This window comes from Acanthaster planci, linkage group LG07 (assembly GCF_054643075.1).
Source record: "Acanthaster planci isolate LZ-2023a linkage group LG07, COTS_SCS, whole genome shotgun sequence".
In the NCBI taxonomy this organism is placed as follows: Eukaryota; Metazoa; Echinodermata; class Asteroidea; order Valvatida; family Acanthasteridae; genus Acanthaster; species Acanthaster planci.
The window spans coordinates 7,725,644-7,747,981 of NC_141783.1; the positions used below are offsets into that span (position 1 = coordinate 7,725,644).

Here is a 22,338-nt window from a genome sequence, read left to right on the forward strand (position 1 = left end):
CAGCAAAAAAAGATGTGCTGCAAATTTTCCTCTCTGGCAAGGGTTAGCTATGATAAGCAGCGTACAAGGAGTCACGAGTGATATGATTAATTTACATTTCTTGACACCCAAAACAAACTGCAAAATTTTGCCAAGGGCCTCTCATATGGTTTTGCGCAAGTCATAGGTACCTTAGAAACGGACATTGCTTCTGCTTGTAAACTGCTGGCAGAACACGGCGGGTGTACACTTGTGCATAGCTCATATTACGGGCTGTTTTCTTGACAGCATGAAGGATTATGGATGATTCACAGCCAAACGATATTCTCTCAATCGCACAGCTTTACAAGGCACATCAAGCAGCCCACTTTTTTAGAAAAAATTCACGACGTAAAATTGAAACACTGAAAATGCCACTCGGCCAATAACAGCAGACATTAACTCACCCCTGGGGCTGGCTTCCAGACCTAGGCTGCCTAGGAGGTCCGACTCGTCCCCGAAGTCAGCCTCTGCCTCCCCCTTGCCGCGTGACCTGGAGGGCTTGGTGGAAGCAGACCCCTCGGACTTGGCAACCGTGCCTGGAGACAATGGATGGAATGGTTGATATGGAAAACTGAGATTTAACTGCAGTCACTCGGTTTGCCATGCATGCTTAGGAGCATATAGACTTCATCTTAGGGGAACACTCGGACAAGGGGTGAGAGATACAAAGTGCGGTTTTCAGCTTAAGCAACTTTGTATGCGTTACTACTGGACAATTCAAGTCTGGCAACGTGTTCTAAGACCGTCCACCTTCACAGCAATGGCACTCACCCTTTACACTTTTCTCCAAGCCGAGGCTACCAAGAATGTCGGAATCATCGTCGTCATCGTCAAAATCGATGGTTTTTCCCTTGGGTTTTTTACTGGGTGATGCATCCAACTTTACAAATTGGTCCCCTAAGAGGGAAATTGAAGTGTGTAAATACTGAGGGTTAACACATAAATGAAATGAATGTGAACTGGTCGACAACCCAAGTCTTTCAGGAGTCCAATCAAAAGTCCTTTCAAAAGATCAGTTGCAAGAAGCAGGATGAAAAATGACATGGGAATGCCTCTGTCACGGTTCACTAGAACAGCTCCCGATTGGACTCGTGCCTTGCGGCTTGTGATGGACTTGTGACTACAACACTGGTCTCCCATCCAAGACTGTTACGCATTTGAAACAAATGATTCTGTACAACTGTCCTTCATTGTGCCTAAGAAGTAATTCTTGTCAAACGTCTTGCTCTGGAACACAAACGTTACCACCTACTCAGATATGTTTGAATATTGTCAGAGTTACAACCATGCCGTCGTTACAACAAAGCTGCCTGCATGGCATATTAAAACCAATCACAAATTGAGAAGCAATCTGGATGCTCTCTGGGGCCTCTCAGCATGACATCCTGACCAAAGGGCCCGAACAACCCTTGCTGAATTCTCTGAAGTAGGAAAAGGTGGTTTAAAGCTCACCCTTTTCCACGCTTTCCGGCTTCCGTGTTCTGCTTGGCTTGTCATCTTCAGCCAGGTCGACGTTCTTGGACACAGGCGCTGGATCCAGCTCGGGTGTTGGTTCTGGCTTTGGGTCCGACTTTTGTGGTTCCTCTGCCTTGCTCCTCTTGAGTGGTTTCTTCTTCGGTGGCTTTTTTGTCACTCCGTTGTCATCCTCATCAGACAACAGACCAGCGAGGGGGTCGTCCTCATCAAACTCTGTCAAGGTAATGATTTTCACACCAACAGTTTTATCACAAGCAGTAAAGTCATAAATATACAAACATGCAAATTGTAAGAGGTTATAACTTTAACCCCCAAAGAGCCGGGCTATTTTGGCCCATCTCACAGCTGCCCGGGGGGGGTTTGAAGGGAGAGATTTCGCCCCCTTCAGAACTCAGCTGTGCCATGCTTGATTATTTGTAACTTGTGACTCCTTATCGTCACAAACGTGAAGTTTGAACACAATCAGGCACATGGTTTTGAAGTTAGAGTCATTTGAAGTTCAAGGCTACATGAGTACCAGCCCGCGCGCATTGAGCCCCACAAGTGGAAAAAGTATATAGCTGACCTATCTCTGAAAAATATGCGCTGCACCAGAACGTTACATGTATATTCCATTTTCACAAAATTGATGTCAAAATGACCACAAAGAGTCACTCCTTAAGGCTCAGCTCCTGAAAAAAACGCATCAGGGCGATATCGGGAAAAATGTCAAGGGGCAGGGTGGATTCCGCCTCCCCCCCGGGCTCTTTTGGGGTTACAGAAAAGTAAACCACTCCAGTTTAGTTATCCTACTGATCCCAGAGAGGGTAATCCTGCATACTAACACAGCCAAGAAATGTCAAAGTTCATGGATAGTTACAGACCAATCACATGGATAACTCATCATTTCACTTTTTATGAAATTTAGTTATATTCAAACCAATCTATTATGTAAACATTAAATAAAGATTGCTATTGACGTCAAAAGTACGAGTTAAAGTCCTTCTTATCAGGTGAACTGAAAACATAAGTTGTCGGAAGCATCCGACAGAAGACTGTTTTAATAACCACACAGTGTGGCTCCACAATTAAACGACTGTTTCATTATTTCGGGGCGAACGCCCCTGCGAGCGTGAGCGCTGTGCTTGCTCGCACTGAATAAAAAGAGGTCGAACAGTGCGAGCGACTTGGCATTGCTTTGACATACAATGTTAATCAACACTGGATCCTGTGATGAAGTTGAACCGTCCCAATTTGAACCGGAGTAAGGTCCTAATGAATTTCAGGTAGATGGTCATTTACCGAGAATGACATCTAACTTACTTTACCTATTCTTTCTTTGTTCTTTCTATTAACTCTGGGGGAATGAGAGCCATATTATGACATCATCAAATCGTTCGATTTGTTTGCCATCCTTATTGACACATTTTATTTACCCTGAGCATTTTCGTGGTAGAACTGAACTCCCAAATTGACAATTTTTTTTTAATAAATGTGAAGACAAGCTGCCACGTTAGTTGTTTAATAACTTTTTCCCATAAAAGAAATGTTATTGATCTTCACAGAATGTCTCTAAAGTTGAAAGGTTCTCGTTCTAACTGGAACACTCCCTTTGGGAACTCTTTGTACTTCTGATGGAAATTTGCTGTATTCCCATGAGGAACATTCTGTCCCCAAGTTGATGTACGCAGGCACACATAACACACTGTTCCCATTTGGAGACATGTATTCCTCTCAGTAAGAACAGCAGGTGTTCTTGACTGGAACTAGCAATGATCTAGTTGGAACGCTCTTCAGCATGTTCCCTGGATATGGTCCAACTGCAGTCCAGTTGTTCTCAACTTTGTACATGACTCTCGACAGTGAGCAGCGCTATGCTTTTCAGATGGACAAAATGATCAGGATAAGTCAGCATGCCAGAGTGTTTGTGGAGAGTGTGACAGGACACTGTAATTTGAACTGATTCTAGACTGCTGACAAAGCAACAGAATCTAAGGCCACATCTGAAGCTTGTTTTCTGAAATTAGTGCTAGGTCTTCACCAGTTACAAATATGTTGATCCATGGTAACCATGGACACAGCCTTAATTCTGAAAGCCCATTTTTCTTGGCCCTGGCTGTATTTACTTACCCCCAAAGTCAAACTTCTTGAGGGAGGTCTTTGGTTTGTTACCCCTCCTGGGGCTCACCGGAGGGCTTTCTTCCAATTTAGAACTGGTTTCCAGTGCCCTGGCTGAAAAAAAAAAGCAAATCAATTGATCTATTAAACTCAAACTGATTTGCTGTTTAGGGGGTTCAATGTGAAACCCAACAAAAATTACGAGTATGATTACACAGTTGTAATGTACATGAAAGCAACGCTTGGTACTTTTGGTTCGGTCAATTTAAAGACCCAGCATTTAAGGTTCTCTACTAAAGAGCGAATGCTTTGAAGCAACATAGCTTGACTGCTGATTAAACAATCTCTTTTAAGTGAGTGTGCTCAAAGCCTCAGCCTACTGGGGTGACAACATACACAGAAGCATGCATATGCAAGTGAAAAAAGTTATCAAGTATTCTCATTATCTAATCATAAGTTTTGCGCTTCACTGCCAAGGAAGATCAACGCAGGCCCATGCTGCTCCCACCTGCCATCCAAAAGTAGTGATCCACTTTTCCCATAGAACATCCCCAAGCGAACGATGCAAGAAACATGGAACTTACACAGTTCCTCTTCAAGAGTCTTGTCCAGAGTGAACGTCTCGCCTAGTCCTGGCTTGCTTTTGCTTGGGGACTTGTCAACATTGTCCTTTTGTGCTGGCTGCATGGGGGCAGCGCTGCTTGGCCGCGATTTCAAGGAGGAGCCAAACAAAGCGTCGTCCATGTCATCCATGTCCTGACATAATAACCAAAAACAGAAGTTAAATTAGTGAGCAGCTGTCAACAGACTGAACAGCAAACGCAATGTTAAACATCACAAGCCAAACTTAGTCAGTGATAATGCAAATTGTAAAAAGGAAGCAGGAACGTGAAATGGAAAGTCACAGCATTGACAAGAATTGCTCTTTAAAGTATTATGACAAAGCTGTTACAGAAAGACATCAGAAGGACATCTGAAGGCATGCTTACAGCCAACATTTTACTGACATCAGCCTCCGATACATCAGATTCCTGAAATCGAAAATTATAACAAAGTCAAGAAGTGCATGCAATAATTGATGCCCAGACAAACTACTTTTGAGGATTGATTTTTCTTTAGCACTTTCACAAAGTGCTTGACAAAAATTATTCACAAAACAATGTTTCCGTTTTACAGGTAGAAGTGATGTCTTGAGCATCAATAAATAAGTAGCGTATAAATAAAGACACGATAGGGTAGAAGGCATAAGACAAAAAAGAAAGCCTAGTTTTTAGACGGAAACCTTTGGAGAAACATTAAAAAGAAACTTTGCCATGATGTATTTTGTAATGCTGATCTTTTCTGCAAAACTCTCAAATTCAGAAGGAAATTTTCTAGACAAGCAAAATTGGCTCACCTCATCTATCTCTGCAGCAAGATTGCTGTAGAAATTATCATCGCTCACCCTGCAGATGTACAGAAAGTAAAAATTCCCCCCCCCACAAAAATTTGTGGCTCAATCAATAATTCAGCATCTAGACTCTAGGCACAGGTGAAGGGGGCTTGATGTGGGCAAAACGTTGGCTCACGGGATGATTTGTTGCCAATGGACCACCAAAGTCATGATTGAGGGATTGACCCAGAGTCCATTTTCAGTCTAAAATGTTCCAACGCCTTCCTTCATTTAATATGCACAATATCTCTGACGATAGAGAGAAGGGTGAAAAAACTTGTTTGCTAGTCAATCTGTTTCATTTTGAGACACACAGTAGTTCTTGAAAATAACTCAACGGTAGCTGGTACCTTCACACAAAGATTAGAACTGAAAGAGCCTACACTGGGAAAAAGCTACAGGCATCTGTTCCTGTCCCATAGAGTACCGAAGTGAATACGTCACGCTCACAATTAGTGTGTAAAAGGCATTAGCGTGAGAACCAGCGTGTGAACCAACATGCGCGCGTACTCCATTCGTTTGCACTGCACTCTCTGGTTCACAGTGACGCCACACTTTGGTACTCTATACTGTTTGTCCAATAGGCTACATGTATGCTTTCAATTTAATGAAAAGTGAAGGAGTACTGACACAGCTCTCTCCAAATAGCAACTAGAGTAGGACATCATTTCCAAAGACATCATAGCAAGCGATTCGGAATGATGTCATTCATTCGCATCATTACCGATTCAGTTAATCATGAGCTTCTTTTGGGAGCTGTTTCGGCAAAATCGTAAGTGTCTTCCAAAGGTTTTCAAGCCATAAGACTTACATGTCAGTGGATCCAAGCCCTGCCTTTGACTTCAGCGGAGATGACATTCCTAATCCTCCCCCTGGGGGGAAAAAAAAAAGAAATTCTTCTGGAGATCCTTGTGAAATAAATAAAGTAATGCACTGTGCATTCGGGAGTAATAAACCTTTATCCTAATCACCACAAAAGGAACAGAGAAATAAATATGTATCACAATTACATCTTTGCTAACTTCTCAATCAACTGATATTGGATATTTTTACAAGAACAAAGACTAGATACATGCAGAAATCTCACCAGGTCTGCGGCCGGGAAAAGTTGAAGCCTGTGGGTGTAAATGATAACAACACGAGGTTACGTAAAGCAGGAATGAACTCCAGCAATAAACTTGAATGAAATGTTGTTCTGCTTATTTATTCACACTCAAAATCTTGGGGCTGATCTGCTCTGCACTCTGTTAAGACCTCGTGCTACGTAAAAGGCATCCCTTTTTTGTTGTGACAGTGGCAGTGGCCAGAGATGAAGTCCCAGGGGCCGGCACATTCTTGACCACCGGAGTGGAATATGGAATGTCCTAATATAAGCAAAGAAATTTCACCCCTAGCTGGATTCCCAGCTTTGTTTTGCTGGAGTGTGATCAAGGGACTCTCTGTATCGCTCTAAAGGTGTCAACACCCCACCTGGACTTCTAATGGATAATGAGTCAATCCAGAAGAGGCTATGGTCTGAATGCTTGACCACCCTAACAAGTAAAATTTGGGCCTTTGAAGGCCACTTGGCTAGCAGCTGTAACTATTTCGCATACAGGTGTCTTTTTACTATCCTAGCCAATAGTGACACAGCTTTTCAAAAAAGTTTGTCTACTCTATCACCTCTAATTAGAGTTTCCGCTGACAATGCAAGAGTGAGGCGGCCCGCCTCACTGATTTGGGCGATCGCCTTAGGCTTTTCGATAGAATTTTACTACCTCACACTTAAACTAGGCATAGATGGAAGGAGAAAGCAAAATACGGTAATTTGGATCTTTTGAAAACAGATCAGTTTCAAATCAATCAGAATGGTAAAGAGGCACACAGAATACAAGATCAATTGATTTTAGAGGGGAAATTTGGGGTAAATGTACAGTACTTTTAGACCATACAAAATTTATCTTCAGCCTTTTTGAAAGCACCCGCTTTTGTTTTGGGCACTAGAATTTTGGCAAAATTTGTTTGACCACCTCACACACGACAGTACTTCAGGAGAAACCCTAACCCCCTAGGGACCATTGAAATCCTGCATAACCTTGTCGGGTTCAGAATGGTTAGGTAAAACATTTCTTCCCACTGCCCTGTGAACACACATTGCTTAAAATCAAAGTACATGTACTGTGCAGTTGGCACAGTTGAATTCACAGCCAATCAAACTTCACACCTGTCATGAGAGAAGTGCATGTCATACCATCCTAGCACACAACTACAGCCTTTTAAAAGATATAGGGGACTACATTGTACGGGTACCTGCCTTGTGTACAGGGCCTTCGGATACAAAGTCTAAACGAAGTCTGAAGGCCTCTATGTAGACAAATCTACTGACCAGAATTAGAAGACATTACTGCGATTTGCAATACACTCGCACACAGGTGGTCTCAGGAGCAATAAGTTAAATGATTCTTTGACCAATAGGATGTTGGATATACATGTGATTAGTCCATAGACCACTCTCATTTTGCTGACAGCTTGTATGACCGCTCAAAGTTTGCAGAAATATCATCTGTCGGTTGATTTTTGATTCAAAATGGACACTTGTCACATTGATTTTGAATTAGTATTTTCATTTAGTGTTTAGTAGCACATGCAGGGTTCTCGCCGCAGTGGGCGGCACCACCCGGTACTGCAAATTTCCGCCCGGCACTCAGGGTTGAAATTGGCTGTGCCACCCAGCACGGATTTTCCAAAAAATGAACTGAAATATTAATGAAAATTTAAATGTACCAATTCGATAATATTTCAAGCATTAGAAAGCATTAAGAACTGCGCTCACTATGATTTGTAATCCAAAAATTTACCCAGCACTAAAATGGTCCTAGCTAGAACACTGAGCACTTGTATTATAATCTGGGATTTCAACATTTTGTGAAATTGTTCTTTTACTTTTGTATGGATGGTCAACGATAGATTTAGCAGCACTTGTAGGAAAACACGACTGTGACGTCAAAGGAGCAGACCCTATCAATCGAGAGCTGTCATATTATAAAGTGACTGACTGTGAGGCCTACCATGTTTTGAGTCAAGTCCAGTTACGTCCACTCAGGAGATCGGGCTTTTACAATAGCTGTCCATGGGTTTTGGTTAACCACTAGGCCTGGCTACACGCTAACTCTGTCCATCAGTGAAATTTGATGTGATGTCGCTGCAATGCCAGCTGCATAACAATGATAATGTATAACGAGTTCAATGCTAACTATACAGTTTCTTTTCAAATTTTAATATTTGTTAAAAATGAATTTTCTAGAGTGTTACTTGCAGAACATGCATATGTTGGGTACCATTAGTCATTAGTCAATTTTCATGTGGTTGCTAAATTTGCAACTTTTTTCCTTTTTTATTTGGCCTCACCAACTTACCATACCAAGTACAAAGTTGAAGCAGTAGGCCTAATGTTACAGAAGTTTACTATTAGCCAGCGTTACCCTGGATGTCAGACAACTCAACTGCTTACCGACTTGACTTGGGTCAACTCAACCAGTGAGACAACTCAACTAGTGGGACAACTCAACCAGTGGGACAACTCAACCATTTGCATGGTTTACCACATTGCTCGTTAAGACAAGACAGCTTTGAAACCACACAACTCAACCATGACAGGTCACCGAGTGAGCATGACAGAGTGTGGGGCATTTAATACAGATTGCAGATCAATGCGTTGAGGCAATTTTACATATGTTGTGTTACATTGCAACTTGATGTGCCATGCATCCCCCCCCCCAACGTGCCCAATGAGGCTGCAACAGCAATGTGGTATGCATGCTGGTGCAGCTGCAGCACACCATGTACAGTGGACAGGGGCCTTGACCCAAATTTTATTTTTTGTTAGTCTGCTGGTACGTAGGCCTAGGTCTAAATCTGTCTTCCTTGAGGAGCAAACGGTCGAGTTTTCCGACATGTCCGAGCCCCCGTTACCAGGCTAGGTTATAAATGTTATTCGTTATAACTCCCAAGCCACGAGTACCCGGTACCCGTACGTAGCCTACTTTCATTACCCCCAGACGTAGACGGGTTCGTCGTCCGCTCGGTAGACGACGAATCAACCAGGCATCACAGTAGAGCCACTGCAGTAGAGCACAAAATACAGACCTAGGTGGAATATACAGCAAACCTGAAATGTCAAGTGACTTCGTTCTGGCTCAGTGAGGAAGAATTGTGGATATGCCTTCCAAAAAGCGGCTCTTTGGGCTTTGTATAATGTGAAACCATGGATGAATAAGAAGTGAAACGACCGCTTTTTGTTTACACCGCGCCGGTGACTAGTCGCTATTCCTTGAACCTGTTTTTTTCCATACTGTTGAGGGCGCTACAACTGAATTAGGATCAGGATAGCGCTTTTTACATACGACAACTCGCACAATCTGAACTTTATTAATAAGTTAGAAGTGGGCGCGTAGGCAAGGTTGGTACATGTTCGTAGGCAGGCAGTGGTAAACAGAATCACCTTTTCCTAAGTACAGTATGTAGGAGAAGATAAATCGTGGGCGACTTTTGCATGGGAACATCGGCTAAAGTAGTCAGTACAATCAACTTTTTACTCGCTAACCTCAGGCATGTCGGGCTACGATACTACAAAGGTAGTACTACTAGCCCTGGCAGTGGTCACTGTCCATGTTTCTGACATTGCATTGCGTGGTGTATGCGCAACACAGTGCTGTGCATTTACCTACAGGGTGCATTCCACCAAATCGTTGTATTTCTGTGCGCGAGCTCATTAATATTTTGTGATCCCACGGGATTTTTACAATAACCAGGAGGGATCATAGAAATATTTCTATAAATCTCAAATTTCGGACTGATTGTTTCCAGTTCGGGGTAGGCCTATTTCTTTCACAAAAAACCCAAATTGCGGGCCTATTTTTGATAGAGGCGGGCGGCTACATTCAGAAATGGTTTTACAGCTATTTGGGGTATCTTCCGTGAAAGGCGAATTAAAAAAACTTTCGTGGCCAACCCCCATGAAATTGAAACGAAAAGTGATCTTCTGGCAGTAATCTTGAATTTCCAGTGAAAAAACGGAGGCTAACTTCTTCACGAGAGTCAACAGGTGGTGCTATTTTGGTTCGATTTTGCACTGTTTTCTATGGGCGTGTGTTTGGTGTAGTGCAACCTACACTGTAGGTTACACTTGAAGCTGCTCTTTCAACAGGTCAGGGACCAAACCACAAACTAGCGACGGCACCAGACTATGCATACGCCACTCGTTTGTGCAACAATGATGTAATTTTTGAACTATTTTTAGATCACATTTCACAGATGATATCGATCGTTTTATTGGCCAAAAACTTCAAAAGAAATTCCTCTGATTGATCAAATTTACAGGAAACATGCTACCCAAGATCTAAATGAAACTTTCCTTTCGTTTGTATCTATAAAAATGGATTGAGGAGATTTTTCGGTCGAATCTTGCACTGGATGTGTCAAATTCGGCGGCCGGGCGAGTCCAACTCTGCTGATGAAAACGTTAACGCGCAAAAAAAATGAAGCTTTGCCGAAGTTTACTTTATGCATGAAAATGTTGCCATTATAAATCTCCATTGATTCACCGTGGCAGATTTTATGTTTACGTGGCGATTTTCCAAAATAGCGATCAGAGACAATTTTGCCATAGACTCCAACATTTCAAATCTCGTTATTCTCCCAAAATCACTCGGGAAAATTACATCATTATTACATACATACATGTATTAGTCATCAGAAAGCAAAACCATTTCCAGATTGGTTGATCTTGTGGCACTCTTTGTTGATCCCGCTACCCATGGTGAATCATCTGTAATTCTAATCTACTAATTCACAATTGTGAAAGTTTTGAAAAGGTCAGGAAAATTTCAAGCTCTCCCACAGGATCGAATGAAAATGCAGCACAATCAACTGATCATGCCCAACATGATACTTTTTGTAATGTTAGGTGTCACATCACACACGTGCAGTGCACGCCAATTCCGTGATCTCTCATTGCATATGCCTCAGATCACCATTTGTAAAAAGTGCAGCTGAGAAACTTGTATCACTGTTTATAATTAGGAGACCAGCCATATAGCCAGCAAAGTGTAAAAACCATCATGGCTGCTTCATCAGGGAGGCTTAGTGCCAGACTCTTCCTGTCAGCCAAGGGCTTCGCCCAACGCCACCCTGTCTTTGCCAACTCGGTCACCTACGGCTCCATCCTGAGCGTGGCCGAGGTCATGCAGCAGACCATTGCTGGCTGGGAGCACTACGACTGGGCACGGGTGGGCCGCATGGCAGTCATCGGTGGCTGTGCCTACGGCCCCCTGGGATTCTACTGGTACCGGTGGCTGGACAAGGCACTTCCAGGGACGGCCAAGTTGACCGTCATGAAGAAGGTCATCGTGGACCAGTGTGTCTCAGCACCGGTATTCATCGCAATCTTCTTCACAGGTACATGAAGGTTAACTTGCACAGTACTCATGGCACAGGGCCTACTGGCTGGAGCTTGCGTTGTGGTATTCCTAGTCCTTTATTCACCACTGTACTATGGGCAAAAAGTATTACCTTTTCGTATCAAGTACCCTTGATTTTGCCTGTTTGCTAGCATTAGAAACTGTAATTGTTACCCAACCTATCTAGGCCTAAATGAAGCTCAAGTCAACTGAGCTACTCTGAAGCCCAAAGCCTTTTTTCATCCAACATTCTCCCCCCACATAATGTGGATTTTTAAGCAGGACGCCAAACCGAGTGACACATCAAAACAAGAGAGTTCAGTTCTTCCTAATGCAAGGCCTGTAGTGTTAAAACTCCTTGTGTGAGATCTCGTCACATATGTGCACAGGTTACTTCATGTATAACTTTTTGCTGCAGCTGGAGCAATGCATGCACAGCCAAAGTCAGGTTGCGTAATACGTAGCATCTCTAGCGTGGCCCAGGTATGGCATATACACGCATGTAGTTGTTCTTGGATCTGAGAAAATCTACTACTTCGATTGACTGAAGGTTCAATGAGCAATGCAAATTTTTCACCCAGGATCAAGCATAATGGAGGGCAAAAAGGACATCTTTGCTGAACTGAAGGACAAATTCCCCCAAACCTATGCAGCGAGTTGTTGTTTCTGGCCCATTGCACAGGTATGTGAAAATTGTTGTACATGTACACTGCAGAGTTGACAATATTGAATTTAACGTTCCATGTTTTATTGAAACTTTAGCCACTGTATCATACAATGCAGTCAGAGATTCCCCTCTGAGGGTGGTGTACATACGTGTACATTGATAGTCCAGTTTCATAAGCCAGGAAGCTCGACACCCTGTGCGCAAACACTATGAGACTGGTCTGAAAAATTTTAAGAGTTTTCTAAGTAAGTGCTTTTGCCTCCTAAATTTGACTTTTCAGGACACTTTATCACTTTCTGGTGGCTAATAAACCACCGCAAGGGAAAAAACGAGTGATGTCTGTATATGGAACTCTTACCAACCTCTCTCTTTCTGTGTCACAGTCATAATTGTGTTCTGGTAACCAGTAAGTGATGGCTGGCCGTAAGTTAAAAAATAAAACAACAATCCGCCAATTGTTAAAAACTCTTACATAGCTACCAAAACACCACATAATAAAGCCTACCACTATACATGTATACCTCGTGAAATTATGGCATCTTTAAAAGTACTGAGGCAGATATTTATTTTGAGGCTGAACGTCACACCAGCCGAGGGCCATATTTCTGCCAACTGAAGCCGTCCATATGAATAACAGGCAATGTGGGAGAGCTCTTTTGGAGTAAGCCTCGTGCACAATTCATGCCTTGGAAACTTCATTCAACTTCTAATGCCATTCCAACAGACGTTCAACTTCTTCTTCTTACCGAGTCACATGCGGGTTGTGTACGTGGCCTCAGCGAGCCTCGTCTGGTCCAACTTCCTTTGCTTCATGAAGAGAATTGTAAGTATCCTCCCTGTGCAGGGGTGTGTTCTTTTGCACAAAGGAGCAGTGTCCCATTGATAGGAATTTAATGGCAAAAATCACAGTGCTAGTCTCATCAGTCACTGAGCATGTCTTTCTCCTCCTTTGAGTGACACTGGCCGTTACGGAGATGGTCATGCCCTTTTTCATTCCATATTTGCCTGTAGAGCGTGCACAAGGAGGAGGAACCTCAGTCAGTTGAAGCTGCTGCTCAGGGATGATGTCTGTCTCCTAGTCAGTACTGAAAGGCCATTAACATCCAACCCATGTCTTACGACGCTGCCTTGTGAAAAAGCAAAGCACTGCCCGAGTTTGCGGTCCTTCTATAGTCAGCTAAGTGGTCAGTATAATTGGTCCAATCAGTGATCTGTTCTTGTAGCATTTGGCCTTTAATATTTCGTGCGATTAAGTTTAATGCGTGTCTAATGTGTCACATTTTTAAAATTAATGTAAAAATTCTTGAAAAAAAATCTCTCTGGGAAATGTCTGTGCTTCTCATTTTCAAAATGTTCTGAAAGCAAATTAAGTAGAATTTTATTTTAGTGTGTATATTTAACATGTATATTTTCACAGTCCTGGTGGAAATACTTGATGCATGTATTGGAGTTGAGATGCCTACTGGATCCTACCTCTTGAAAAACAAATGCTCTTTTCAGTGGTGTTCGTGTTTTTCCCAGTCATCTCGAAGTCCATGCCAGTCTTTTTTGTGGTGGAGAATTGCCACTTTCTGAGATTTCTGTCAAATTGATAGAGATGTGTTTGTAAACAGCATCCTTTATAATGCTCCCCAGTGTACTTAAAGTGAGTTGAACAAATATGATACGTCACTTTGCTGAAATTGGATTCAAAAGTGAGGAAAATTGAAGGTAACGATGAACTTCAAAATGACTCCAAAAGGTGTTGGTTGCTTTTTTATGTTCTTTCAGAGAGGTGTTCAGTTATAAATTATTGCGGACAAATAGGCCAACTCTTGTCACAAGGTTGCCAAAGTACTTTATATAAGGACTGGAAAAACGAAAACAAAGAAAAGGAGAGACCTCAGACTTCCCCGTTTCCTCTTTACGATAGTATTTTGTGGGAGTGCTGTACCGGTATATCAAGAATCAACTGCATACACAAGTACTGTTTAACAAGGAGGCTGCCATTTGCTCTGGAGTATTAATTTAAGTAAACTATGTAGATTGGGTAGAATGTTGAGTATAATATATTTTTTATATCAAGCTTTTTAAAATTAAATTGATGTGTTTTGCTTCTGGAATATAACTGAATTACATTTTTCAAAATATGTAATCTTTATTCTATTTACATGTATACAGTGTTTGGAATGAATGAAACATTTTTAGACAAATTTTGAAGAAACTTTTTATTCATTCCCTTCAACTGAAATGTACTCCTATAAATATAAATTTGTAAAAAAATCCAGAATCCTGAATGGAAATTCACAAAGACAAATTCGGTAAAATTATTTGAAAGTACAGACTCTGCAAAATTATTTTACAATAGATCATACTTTGTACACTCACACCAGCCTGTTTTTTCCCAGATTAAATCACAAAGCCTGAATCTGTGTAATGGCTGGCAGAAGCACATACATGTAAATTTGTGCCCCCATTTTACTGGCATCAATAAATATTGATAATTAATAAGTATTGATAAATAATTAATAAGAAAATATGTCCTTACACTCTTTGTTTCCTGTAACTGAAAGTGCCTCGGAGAAATATTTTCCACTTTATAATAAATGTAACTATCAAGACCATTTTAAACAAAACATGTTCTTCAATGTGTATAATCTGAGTAATGAATATGTATTTTGAATAAAGAAACTAGCATACCTAAATGGAATTCTACAATAACAGATGTCTTCTATTGATACCGTGCAGTAACAGGTGTTGAGGTATTTACTTAAGTACCAGAGTTGCAGTTACTTATATAATAAAGGCTTTGTGCGGTAGCCATCTTGTAGGGCTGTTCTTTTGTTCCACAGGGAAGCTTCCTTTTTGCATACTCTGGGAACAAGTGTACTGGCCTGCAATATGGCAGCCATGCAAATCCTCTCTACTGTCCAAAGACACTGCTGTATATTGAATACAAAAGGGAACCATTCGCTTTATTCAGAACAGCTGCATAATTGCAGGGAGCAAATCAATAAATTAAGTCTTTTGAAGTAAAATCACATTAAACCAAATGATACACAAGAAAACCATCATGTTTTTAAATTGGAACAATTTAGGCAAATTACACCATACGGCAATAAAGTCCATTTAATGGGATCAGCACAAATCATTTCATAGAATTTGGCAGTTAAACTGCTTTATAAACATGGAAAACTTGTAACCTCGTTTTCAAATTCAGTACTAAACATATACTTTTGTATGTGGAAAAATCAATACACTCAAACATTTCAAGAATTCTTGTGCATTCCTACGGTATTTAGACTGGACAAAGACTGATCATGTGATTAAATTTTACATTTATCAGACATGACCAGTTGATGTGGTATCCCACTTGCATGCACGTCACAAAGTTCTTAGATTTAAATTGCGCATGCACTTTGGCGAGTTGTAAATATGCACAGAATGGGCAGGTTGACCTGCACCTGAGAGGTCTGAAAAGCCAGGAAAAACCCCAAATCAGTTGAAAACGTGGCATGCTACATGTAAAACAATGTGCACTTCAATCCATTTCAAGTAATCAATGGATGGCATTTGCAAAAAAAGTACACGTACATGCGTACAAGTGTCATTCACCATAACCTCTTGTGCATTTGCCACACCTGTTGCATGCACAAACCGGACACAGTATCCCCACATATTTGCACAGGGGCAGGTCTGTGGTTGGTACAGTGTATATACATGTATGCAGCATTCTCAACTCTGGGTAAAATTGTAAACAAACTGACAAAATTAAAAATATCACCTCTATTTTCAAATCCTGCTAATAGGAAGAGTATTATATTTGTCTTATACGTACACATGCATATACATGTACAACGGATTCAACTGTAGGGTACATGTATAAAGACTTGTATCTTGGTTATGCTTAAGAATGTTTTTTTCCTTGAAATTTCTTTAAGTGGGAATGTGAACCGAAACTGCAGATCGATACAAGGCATTACAAGGTATAATTTGTGGCTTTGTGCAAGTAGGCTTACAAGTAAACATAATTGACACCTTGTTGCCTACATGTGTACATATGAACACTGTCAAAGTGTATGTCATTCGCTGAATCACCATTACATTGTATTGTTATGTACATGTATCAATCCAAACAGTTCAAATGCATAGTGCTACAGCAATATCCAAGAAAACAAAAACAAAAAACAGTAGCTGGCACCACTTAGTACAATTAAATGTTGTAAATTTAAACAGCATTCAAAACATTTTGAGATAAAAGCAAAATATTCAAACAAAAAAGTGAAATGACTAAATATTAACCAAACTAGTCTGCCTTTTTATCTAGCTAGTTGGGAACAAAAAATTCTTTAGTTTGTTTGGTCTGTTTTTCCTATAAAGCAAAGTACATGAAAAACATCCATAACAGTCTGATCTGTAGAAAAGATAATGAAAATTGTAATGTTTCATTGTCCTGTCTTCTGACATCAATGATGTCACCAGTCACATTGTGCACCTTGATTTGATTCTGAAATATACAAAGTATCATTGTGAACATGGCCAACAATGGGTAATAAGCCATTTGCGAGTTAAATTGAATAAAATCTGGTGCACTAAGTTATCTGACTGCACATAAACATAACAATTCGAATTCCCCAGACTAAAGACACTGTTGCTATACCTAGTGATTTGGGGCAAGCTTTCACATAGCGACCACCATCTCTGGAATGGACTGGTTCCTTTATGCCCTCCTTATCCATTGAGAACAGTGTATTGTTGCAAGGCGTCTCTTATGTAACTAAGCAAAAGCTTGCCCCGAATCACGAGGTATAGCAACAGTGGTTTTAGTAAGGAGAATTCAAGTTGTTATGTTCACGGGAATTTAAAGAACTCAGTGTGCCGGGCTTGGGTCAGAGTTAACTCGCAAAAGGCTTATTGGAGAAATTAACGACTCTTCTTTGCACATATGCATGTACATGAATTTCAGAGTAAAAATGGCAACATTACCAAAGGATTCAACTGCAAGTTTCAAAATTTGGCATGTCAGAAGCTGATTTTACAAAACTTTACCCAACAGCGTAACTGCATTTATGCCACATTTAAGTTGTGCGACAAATTACAACACGTCGCGAAAGTTACATGTTGCATTGTGTGGACTTTACAACCACCAATATATGCACTGGAAATTTTTTGTCATTGTTTACCAAAGAATGCATGAAAACTGAAGCAACTTCGTCACCACAAAGGTTCACGGCAAAATCACTTTTAGAAAATTTAGTACTGTGGTGCTCCCTGAATTACATGTAGACTAAAAATCATCCTTCAAAGCTTTTACAAGCCAATCATTACCATACACTTCATCAGAATCGTCATCACTCAGGTATCCCTCCTCGCCGTCATCTTCCTCGCGATGCAACAGTGATGAATAGTGCAATCTCCTCTTCTTAGGGACAAACCGCCCCACCAAGGCAACCACGATACCCCACACCAAGGCCACGCCGGCCGACACACCGTACAGCACTTGCAGACCAGCCTGGTCGAAGATGATTCCACCCAAGATGCTGCCGACTGCGAACCCAAGTCCATGGTACAGGGAGTTCAGTATGGACTTGACGGACCTGTCCATGGCTGGGGGGGATATCTGCTCCCCATAGGAAGTCACCGTCTCCCACAGTGCCTGCTGGCTGAATGCGCACAGGACCTCGATGGGGACAACTGCCCAGGGCGTCCACAGGAATGTAAAGTAGAGAAGGCGAACAGCCAGGGACAGCACAGCTAGTACTATGGTGCCCAGTTGACTGATCTTCCTGTTCAGCCAGCCAGTCAGGAACAGTGCTGGAATGTGCGAGCCAACTGCAACGAGCACTGAAACCCCCATGACCACTTCAGACCCACCTAGGTCTTGGATGCGCCAGAAGAGGAAGTTGTGGATGTTGGATACCAGCGCTCCAGTGACGATCATCGTCAGGGTGACCACGACATTGTGGGGATCGCTCGCAAGCAGCTTGAGCCCCTTACAGAATCGGGGCTTGCGGGTTGCCTTCTGAGGGGCGGGGATGGGATAAAAGAAGGCTAGCAGGAAGGTGACGCTGAGAAGACCAGCAAACAGGTAGAAGTGGATCACAAAGTTGCTTGTCTGCAAGAAAAGTTGACAGTCCATGCTGTCGACGATGACCGTGATGATGAGAGCAAATAGGCCATAGCTAATGATGCTGGGCACATGATGCCTTCTGTACTTGTCGAGTTCATCAACCGAATCCAGAGTCTCGTGCAAAGAGCTGTCACAGATTTTGTCTACAGGGCAGGCCAGACTCTCCCCGATGACCATGATAAGAAGAGTGATGATGAAAATGATATTCTCATACTCCAAGAAGTGACCAACGGTTTTAATGAGGGTCTTTTGTGCTGACCCCAAGGATCTTGGTAACTGATCCTTGTCAGAGATTTGATGCTGATCATCTGACAAGGAACGTTTAACAAAGTTAGCATAGTGATCCCTCTGGTTTTCAAAGTTGGATGTTGATGTGGAAGTCCTTTGTCGCGTATTGGAACCATAACTGCTCCCCTTATTTGGAAGTCTCTTTTCTTGGACGTAACTCCATTTCAGGCCACCTATCTTTCTCATATTATTAGTTGTTGTCGGTCTCTGATCCGGTGTTTTGGTTACTTGGTTTGGTTTGTTGATGTTTTTTTCTTGTGGTTTCCAAATATATGAAAAATGTGTACTGTCAATCCACTCAGATTTTGACAAGGAATCATAGTCATGGTACGGATCTTTGGGGAAGTCCTGTTTGTTTTCTTCCAAATCACCAGACCAATATGCCTTTGTGGGTGCTTCATTGTCTTGGGAGTTTGAGATTGGCAAAAAGTGGCCGGGCCGGGGAGTTGTGTGTTGTTTATGCACACCTGGTCTTGGAGACTGTGCATCCAAGTTGGGAGACGGGGCAGTTTGCAGTGAGTGGATGGAGTTTGGTTGTCCTTTTGTAGGTTTGAAATTCACAGGTTGTTTGTCCAGCACAGGAGATTGGTGTCTTGTTGTCTTAGTGGTCACGCTTTGGTATACTTCAGTTACTGGAAGATGCATGAATGGGGCATGGATGGAGTTGACTGGTGCTGATGTGAGATGTGGGTGGATTCTCGAGGGTGTGGTCTGGACCAGTGCACTACTCTGAGTCTGGGAAGTCTGCAGAAAGGTCGTTGCACTTTCATAATTACCACCGTTGTCAACGGCAGACTTGTTTGACAGTTCTTGGTTACCTACGATGGACTTATTTGCCTGGTCACAAAAGGCAAAATACAGGTCGTGGTCGGCTGGCGGCAAGAGTGTCAGGCTGAGGTTGGCAGCAATCGTCATGAAAATGGCAATCATCAAGATAACGCGTCGTCTGCCATGCTGCACAGCACAACTGCTCCAGAGCGGCGCTGCCCACATAGCCACAAAGACCTTCAGGCCCATGACGACACCAGCCTGAGTGGCGCTCAGCCCCAGCTGCCGGAGGTACAGGGTCAAGAATGGGAAGAGGCATGCACTGCCAGCAGAGTAAGTGAAGTAGAAGAAACTGACCAACGCCAAGGTGCGTTGCAAGTTGACCTGTTCCGCTTTGGGCATGGCTGTGGACTCTGGAGCTTAAAATCTTCAGTGAGCGTGACGAAGCTCTCTCCTTTTTACAACGACATTGTGCAGCATCAAATCTGCAATTGATAAAAGGAGAAAAAGAAATTGAGAGGTCTTATTTCTAGAGTAGCACAATGCACATGTAACCATGTTGTCTACGTGAACCACTGTCATCATTTTCTAAGGTGTCAAATTTAAAAGGGTACACTTGTCTTCAAGCCAAAAGCAAACTTGAGGTTTTAATGTTCAGTATGCAATCTCAAGTATGAACTTAATTATTAAGCCTGTAATCTGTTACAAAACTGAAACCCTGCTCCTACTAACTTTGTTGAAAAATTTTAGATTGCTATGCCAAACTAAACCTAAAAACCAACTGACCAAGCCTTTACTTCTTCACAAGAATTTACTGTCCTCTTTTAATCCACTGAGTACATGCATGATGTGTCAAGAATACTGGCTCACAACAGCGTTGTATTTAATCTTGCTCTATCAGTGGAATACCAATGTTTCCACGAACACCACAGACCACACAGTTGCCATGGTCACGATGGTCGCCCTGAACAGTGAGTAACGTTAGAGGGTGCACTGAACCAATTCAAGCTCCATCGAAAACAGTGTAAAATCAACAAAGTTTGGAGCCCCATGGGCCATGGCAGGCGACTGAAGTCCCTGAGGCCTCTCAAACAAAAAACAATGCGTTGTTTGGCCCTTCAGATTTCATTTGATCTTCAAATTTTAGTAGGTTAACTGATGAATTTTTTAATTATCCGCCCAAAACAAATTCACCTCCCAAAAAGTGAACATTCCCAAGTCTTCTCAGCAGCCATTTTTCAAATGACATCCCTAACCTTGCTCAGGCTCTTCTGACAATTTTTCAGTGACATTTTTGTCTGCCTTGACCTCAGATGGGAGCCCCGGAATCTATAGAGGTGATGCTTGGCCATACTCACACAATCCCACAATTGCTTTGCCCATACAGACCCCTCTTTTTGAAAGAATCTGCAGGAGAACTCAGAAGCGCGTCGGTCTGGCAGAGAATTTTCCTGGAATTGGGACAGTGCACCCTATGCCCAAGGCCCTGAGGAAATTTCCTGGACTGCTGATTTGTTGCACATGCACAAGTTTATCCAGCAGGCGCTCATCTAAACATGCTAAAGCTGATGAAAGCTCGGTGGCTGCCTCGTAAGCACTCAGCAGATTATTCAAACATCAAATGATCAACCATGACTCCAATGTTGAGAGTAGTCAAAGAGACAATGTCTTGTGAGTTGTAAGTCTTACCATTCATTTCCAAACGCCGCATCGTCTGTTCTGTATCATCAGCCATTCGAGAGTAACTGAAACGGTGAGCCGATGAGTGGTAGAAACCATACACTAAAAGGAGGTTTCCAATGACGTCATCAACTTTGTACGATCATACGTGGCGTGGCGTGACAGATTTACCCATTTTGGCATTACCTCCGTGATTTTGTTATCTGATTATCAGAACGTGATTTGATCTTGAACTTATTAAAAAGTCGATAATGAGCTCCTTTTGAAGCAACAATCGGCCAAGGAGAGGTGGACAGCTATTTAGGAGCATTACGTTTGAGCGTCCTCAGGGCTTCGGCAAACTTTTTAGTGTCACTGGATAGGCCTATTCTGATGTGCTGGGGAAAATGATTTCAATCCCGTGTAGTTTGGATAAAAAAGAGAATCTTTGTAGGTTTGGGTGCTAGTGAACAGCATTTGGAGACATTTAGGCCAAGAATTTCTTGTATAGATGACTGGTTGTTTAAATGAAACTTCAGAGGGTAAGGTGACATCGATTTGATTATAAATAGTCTTGTGTATGTTGACGAGCCTCTGGATGTATTTGCGGTCTTCTTACGGTGGGGAGTTGAAATTTGTGAAGAGTCGTGACTGATGTTGTTTTATTCCAGTTGTAATTAGTAATGATGAACCGGACTGCTCTGCGTTGAACCATCTCGATCTTGTGTCTATTGTTGGCAGTGTAGGGTCCCAAACACAGCGCTGCAATACTCCAAATGTGGTCGAACTAAGTTCACTCTCACACACATTTATTTCCTCCCATGGCAGAAATAATAATAATAAGACAAGTATAAAAGACATATATATGCCAGGGGGGGTGGCAACACCTTAAAAGCAAAGCTTGTGTTAGGCATGCCCTTAAACAAAACATGCATACATATTAATATAAGAAACAACAAATAATTGTAGCTCTAAGCAATTATAGAGTAATTGTTGAAGATGAACTATGAAAAGAAAAGTTCAGGTAAACTCAACAGTTTCACGCATTTATGCAGTGGCCTTGGAGCTTCATCCATTTCCTTTGGAGTATTCACAAGCCTATTATTTGAAAGAAGAGTTGCAATTCCTCCTGGTCCCTTCCTCCTGCTCTTCATGAATGCCCAAAACCTCTTAGGGCTGATAGTTGATACTCAAGGAATCAAATACGTTGGTGGAAGGGATCTATATACTGTTGCCAGTGTTTCATGTCATTCACTTCTTTGCCTTGACAAAGGACCTGTTCTTCTGTCTAATCAGCCGTCTAAGGGGTTGTTGGTTCGTTCATGGCAAGTTGTAACGAGAAATTATGCTTCTCCATTAATGAATGAACTGCATTTTTAAATAA

General features: G+C 42.0%; 3 protein-coding genes across 9 annotated transcripts in view; 1 reads left to right on the forward strand and 2 right to left on the reverse strand.

The window, feature by feature from the left end:
• The window catches only part of fbf1 (Fas binding factor 1), a 28,374-nt gene extending 19,031 nt beyond the window's left edge, over window positions 1-9,343 (reverse strand). For 2 of the 3 annotated variants that reach the window (XM_087138916.1, XM_022246743.2), the window contains exons 1-11: window positions 9,058-9,343; window positions 8,074-8,219; window positions 6,114-6,141; window positions 5,838-5,898; window positions 4,991-5,039; window positions 4,584-4,625; window positions 4,179-4,350; window positions 3,607-3,708; window positions 1,474-1,710; window positions 793-918; window positions 426-557 (exon numbers count right to left, since the gene is read on the reverse strand). In XM_087138916.1, coding sequence (XP_086995042.1) covers window positions 426-557; window positions 793-918; window positions 1,474-1,710; window positions 3,607-3,708; window positions 4,179-4,350; window positions 4,584-4,625; window positions 4,991-5,039; window positions 5,838-5,898; window positions 6,114-6,141; window positions 8,074-8,076 — 952 coding nt within the window. In that variant the 5' untranslated portion in view covers window positions 8,077-8,219; window positions 9,058-9,343. Of the gene's footprint in view, window positions 1-425; window positions 558-792; window positions 919-1,473; window positions 1,711-3,606; window positions 3,709-4,178; window positions 4,351-4,583; window positions 4,626-4,990; window positions 5,040-5,837; window positions 5,899-6,113; window positions 6,142-8,073; window positions 8,220-9,048 lie in introns of all 3 variants that reach the window. The other variant, XM_022246744.2, reaches the window with a different exon arrangement.
• An 8-nt stretch (window positions 9,344-9,351) lies between these two features.
• On the forward strand, window positions 9,352-14,847 carry LOC110985608 (mpv17-like protein). 5 transcript variants are annotated; one of them, XM_022246737.2, is made up of 5 exons: window positions 9,352-9,464; window positions 11,087-11,461; window positions 12,045-12,145; window positions 12,855-12,953; window positions 13,142-14,847. In XM_022246737.2, exons 2-5 carry the CDS (start codon window positions 11,125-11,127, stop codon window positions 13,193-13,195), a joined length of 591 nt encoding a protein of 196 aa, XP_022102429.1. In that variant the 5' UTR covers window positions 9,352-9,464; window positions 11,087-11,124; the 3' UTR covers window positions 13,196-14,847. The 5 variants fall into 5 exon arrangements, with proteins under 5 accessions (XP_022102429.1, XP_022102430.1, XP_022102431.1 ...); XM_022246738.2 differs by having other exon boundaries at window positions 9,451-9,578; XM_022246739.2 differs by lacking the exon at window positions 9,352-9,464 and adding an exon at window positions 9,472-9,492.
• Window positions 14,323-21,058, reverse strand: LOC110985619 (major facilitator superfamily domain-containing protein 6-like protein B). The gene is made up of 2 exons (XM_022246760.2): window positions 20,985-21,058; window positions 14,323-19,780 (listed from the first exon to the last, which is right to left on the reverse strand). Exon 2 carries the CDS (start codon window positions 19,695-19,697, stop codon window positions 17,397-17,399), a length of 2,301 nt encoding a protein of 766 aa, XP_022102452.2. The 5' UTR covers window positions 19,698-19,780; window positions 20,985-21,058; the 3' UTR covers window positions 14,323-17,396.
• Window positions 21,059-22,338: the final 1,280 nt, after the last annotated feature.

What these genes read in the sequence shown, in the direction of transcription:
- LOC110985608 (XM_022246741.2), top strand. Translation starts at nt 9,558, where the DNA reads ATGGGAACATCGGCTAAAGTAGTCAGTACAATCAACTTTTTACTCGCT. An exon ending in CGGGCTACGATACTACAAAG is followed by an intron (nt 9,640 to 11,086) that starts GTAGTACTACTA and finishes GTTTATAATTAG; the next exon opens with GAGACCAGCCATATAGCCAG. An exon ending in TTTGCTTCATGAAGAGAATT is followed by an intron (nt 12,954 to 13,141) that starts GTAAGTATCCTC and finishes ATTTGCCTGTAG; the next exon opens with AGCGTGCACAAGGAGGAGGA.
- LOC110985619 (XM_022246760.2), bottom strand. Translation starts at nt 19,697, where the DNA reads ATGCCCAAAGCGGAACAGGTCAACTTGCAACGCACCTTGGCGTTGGTC.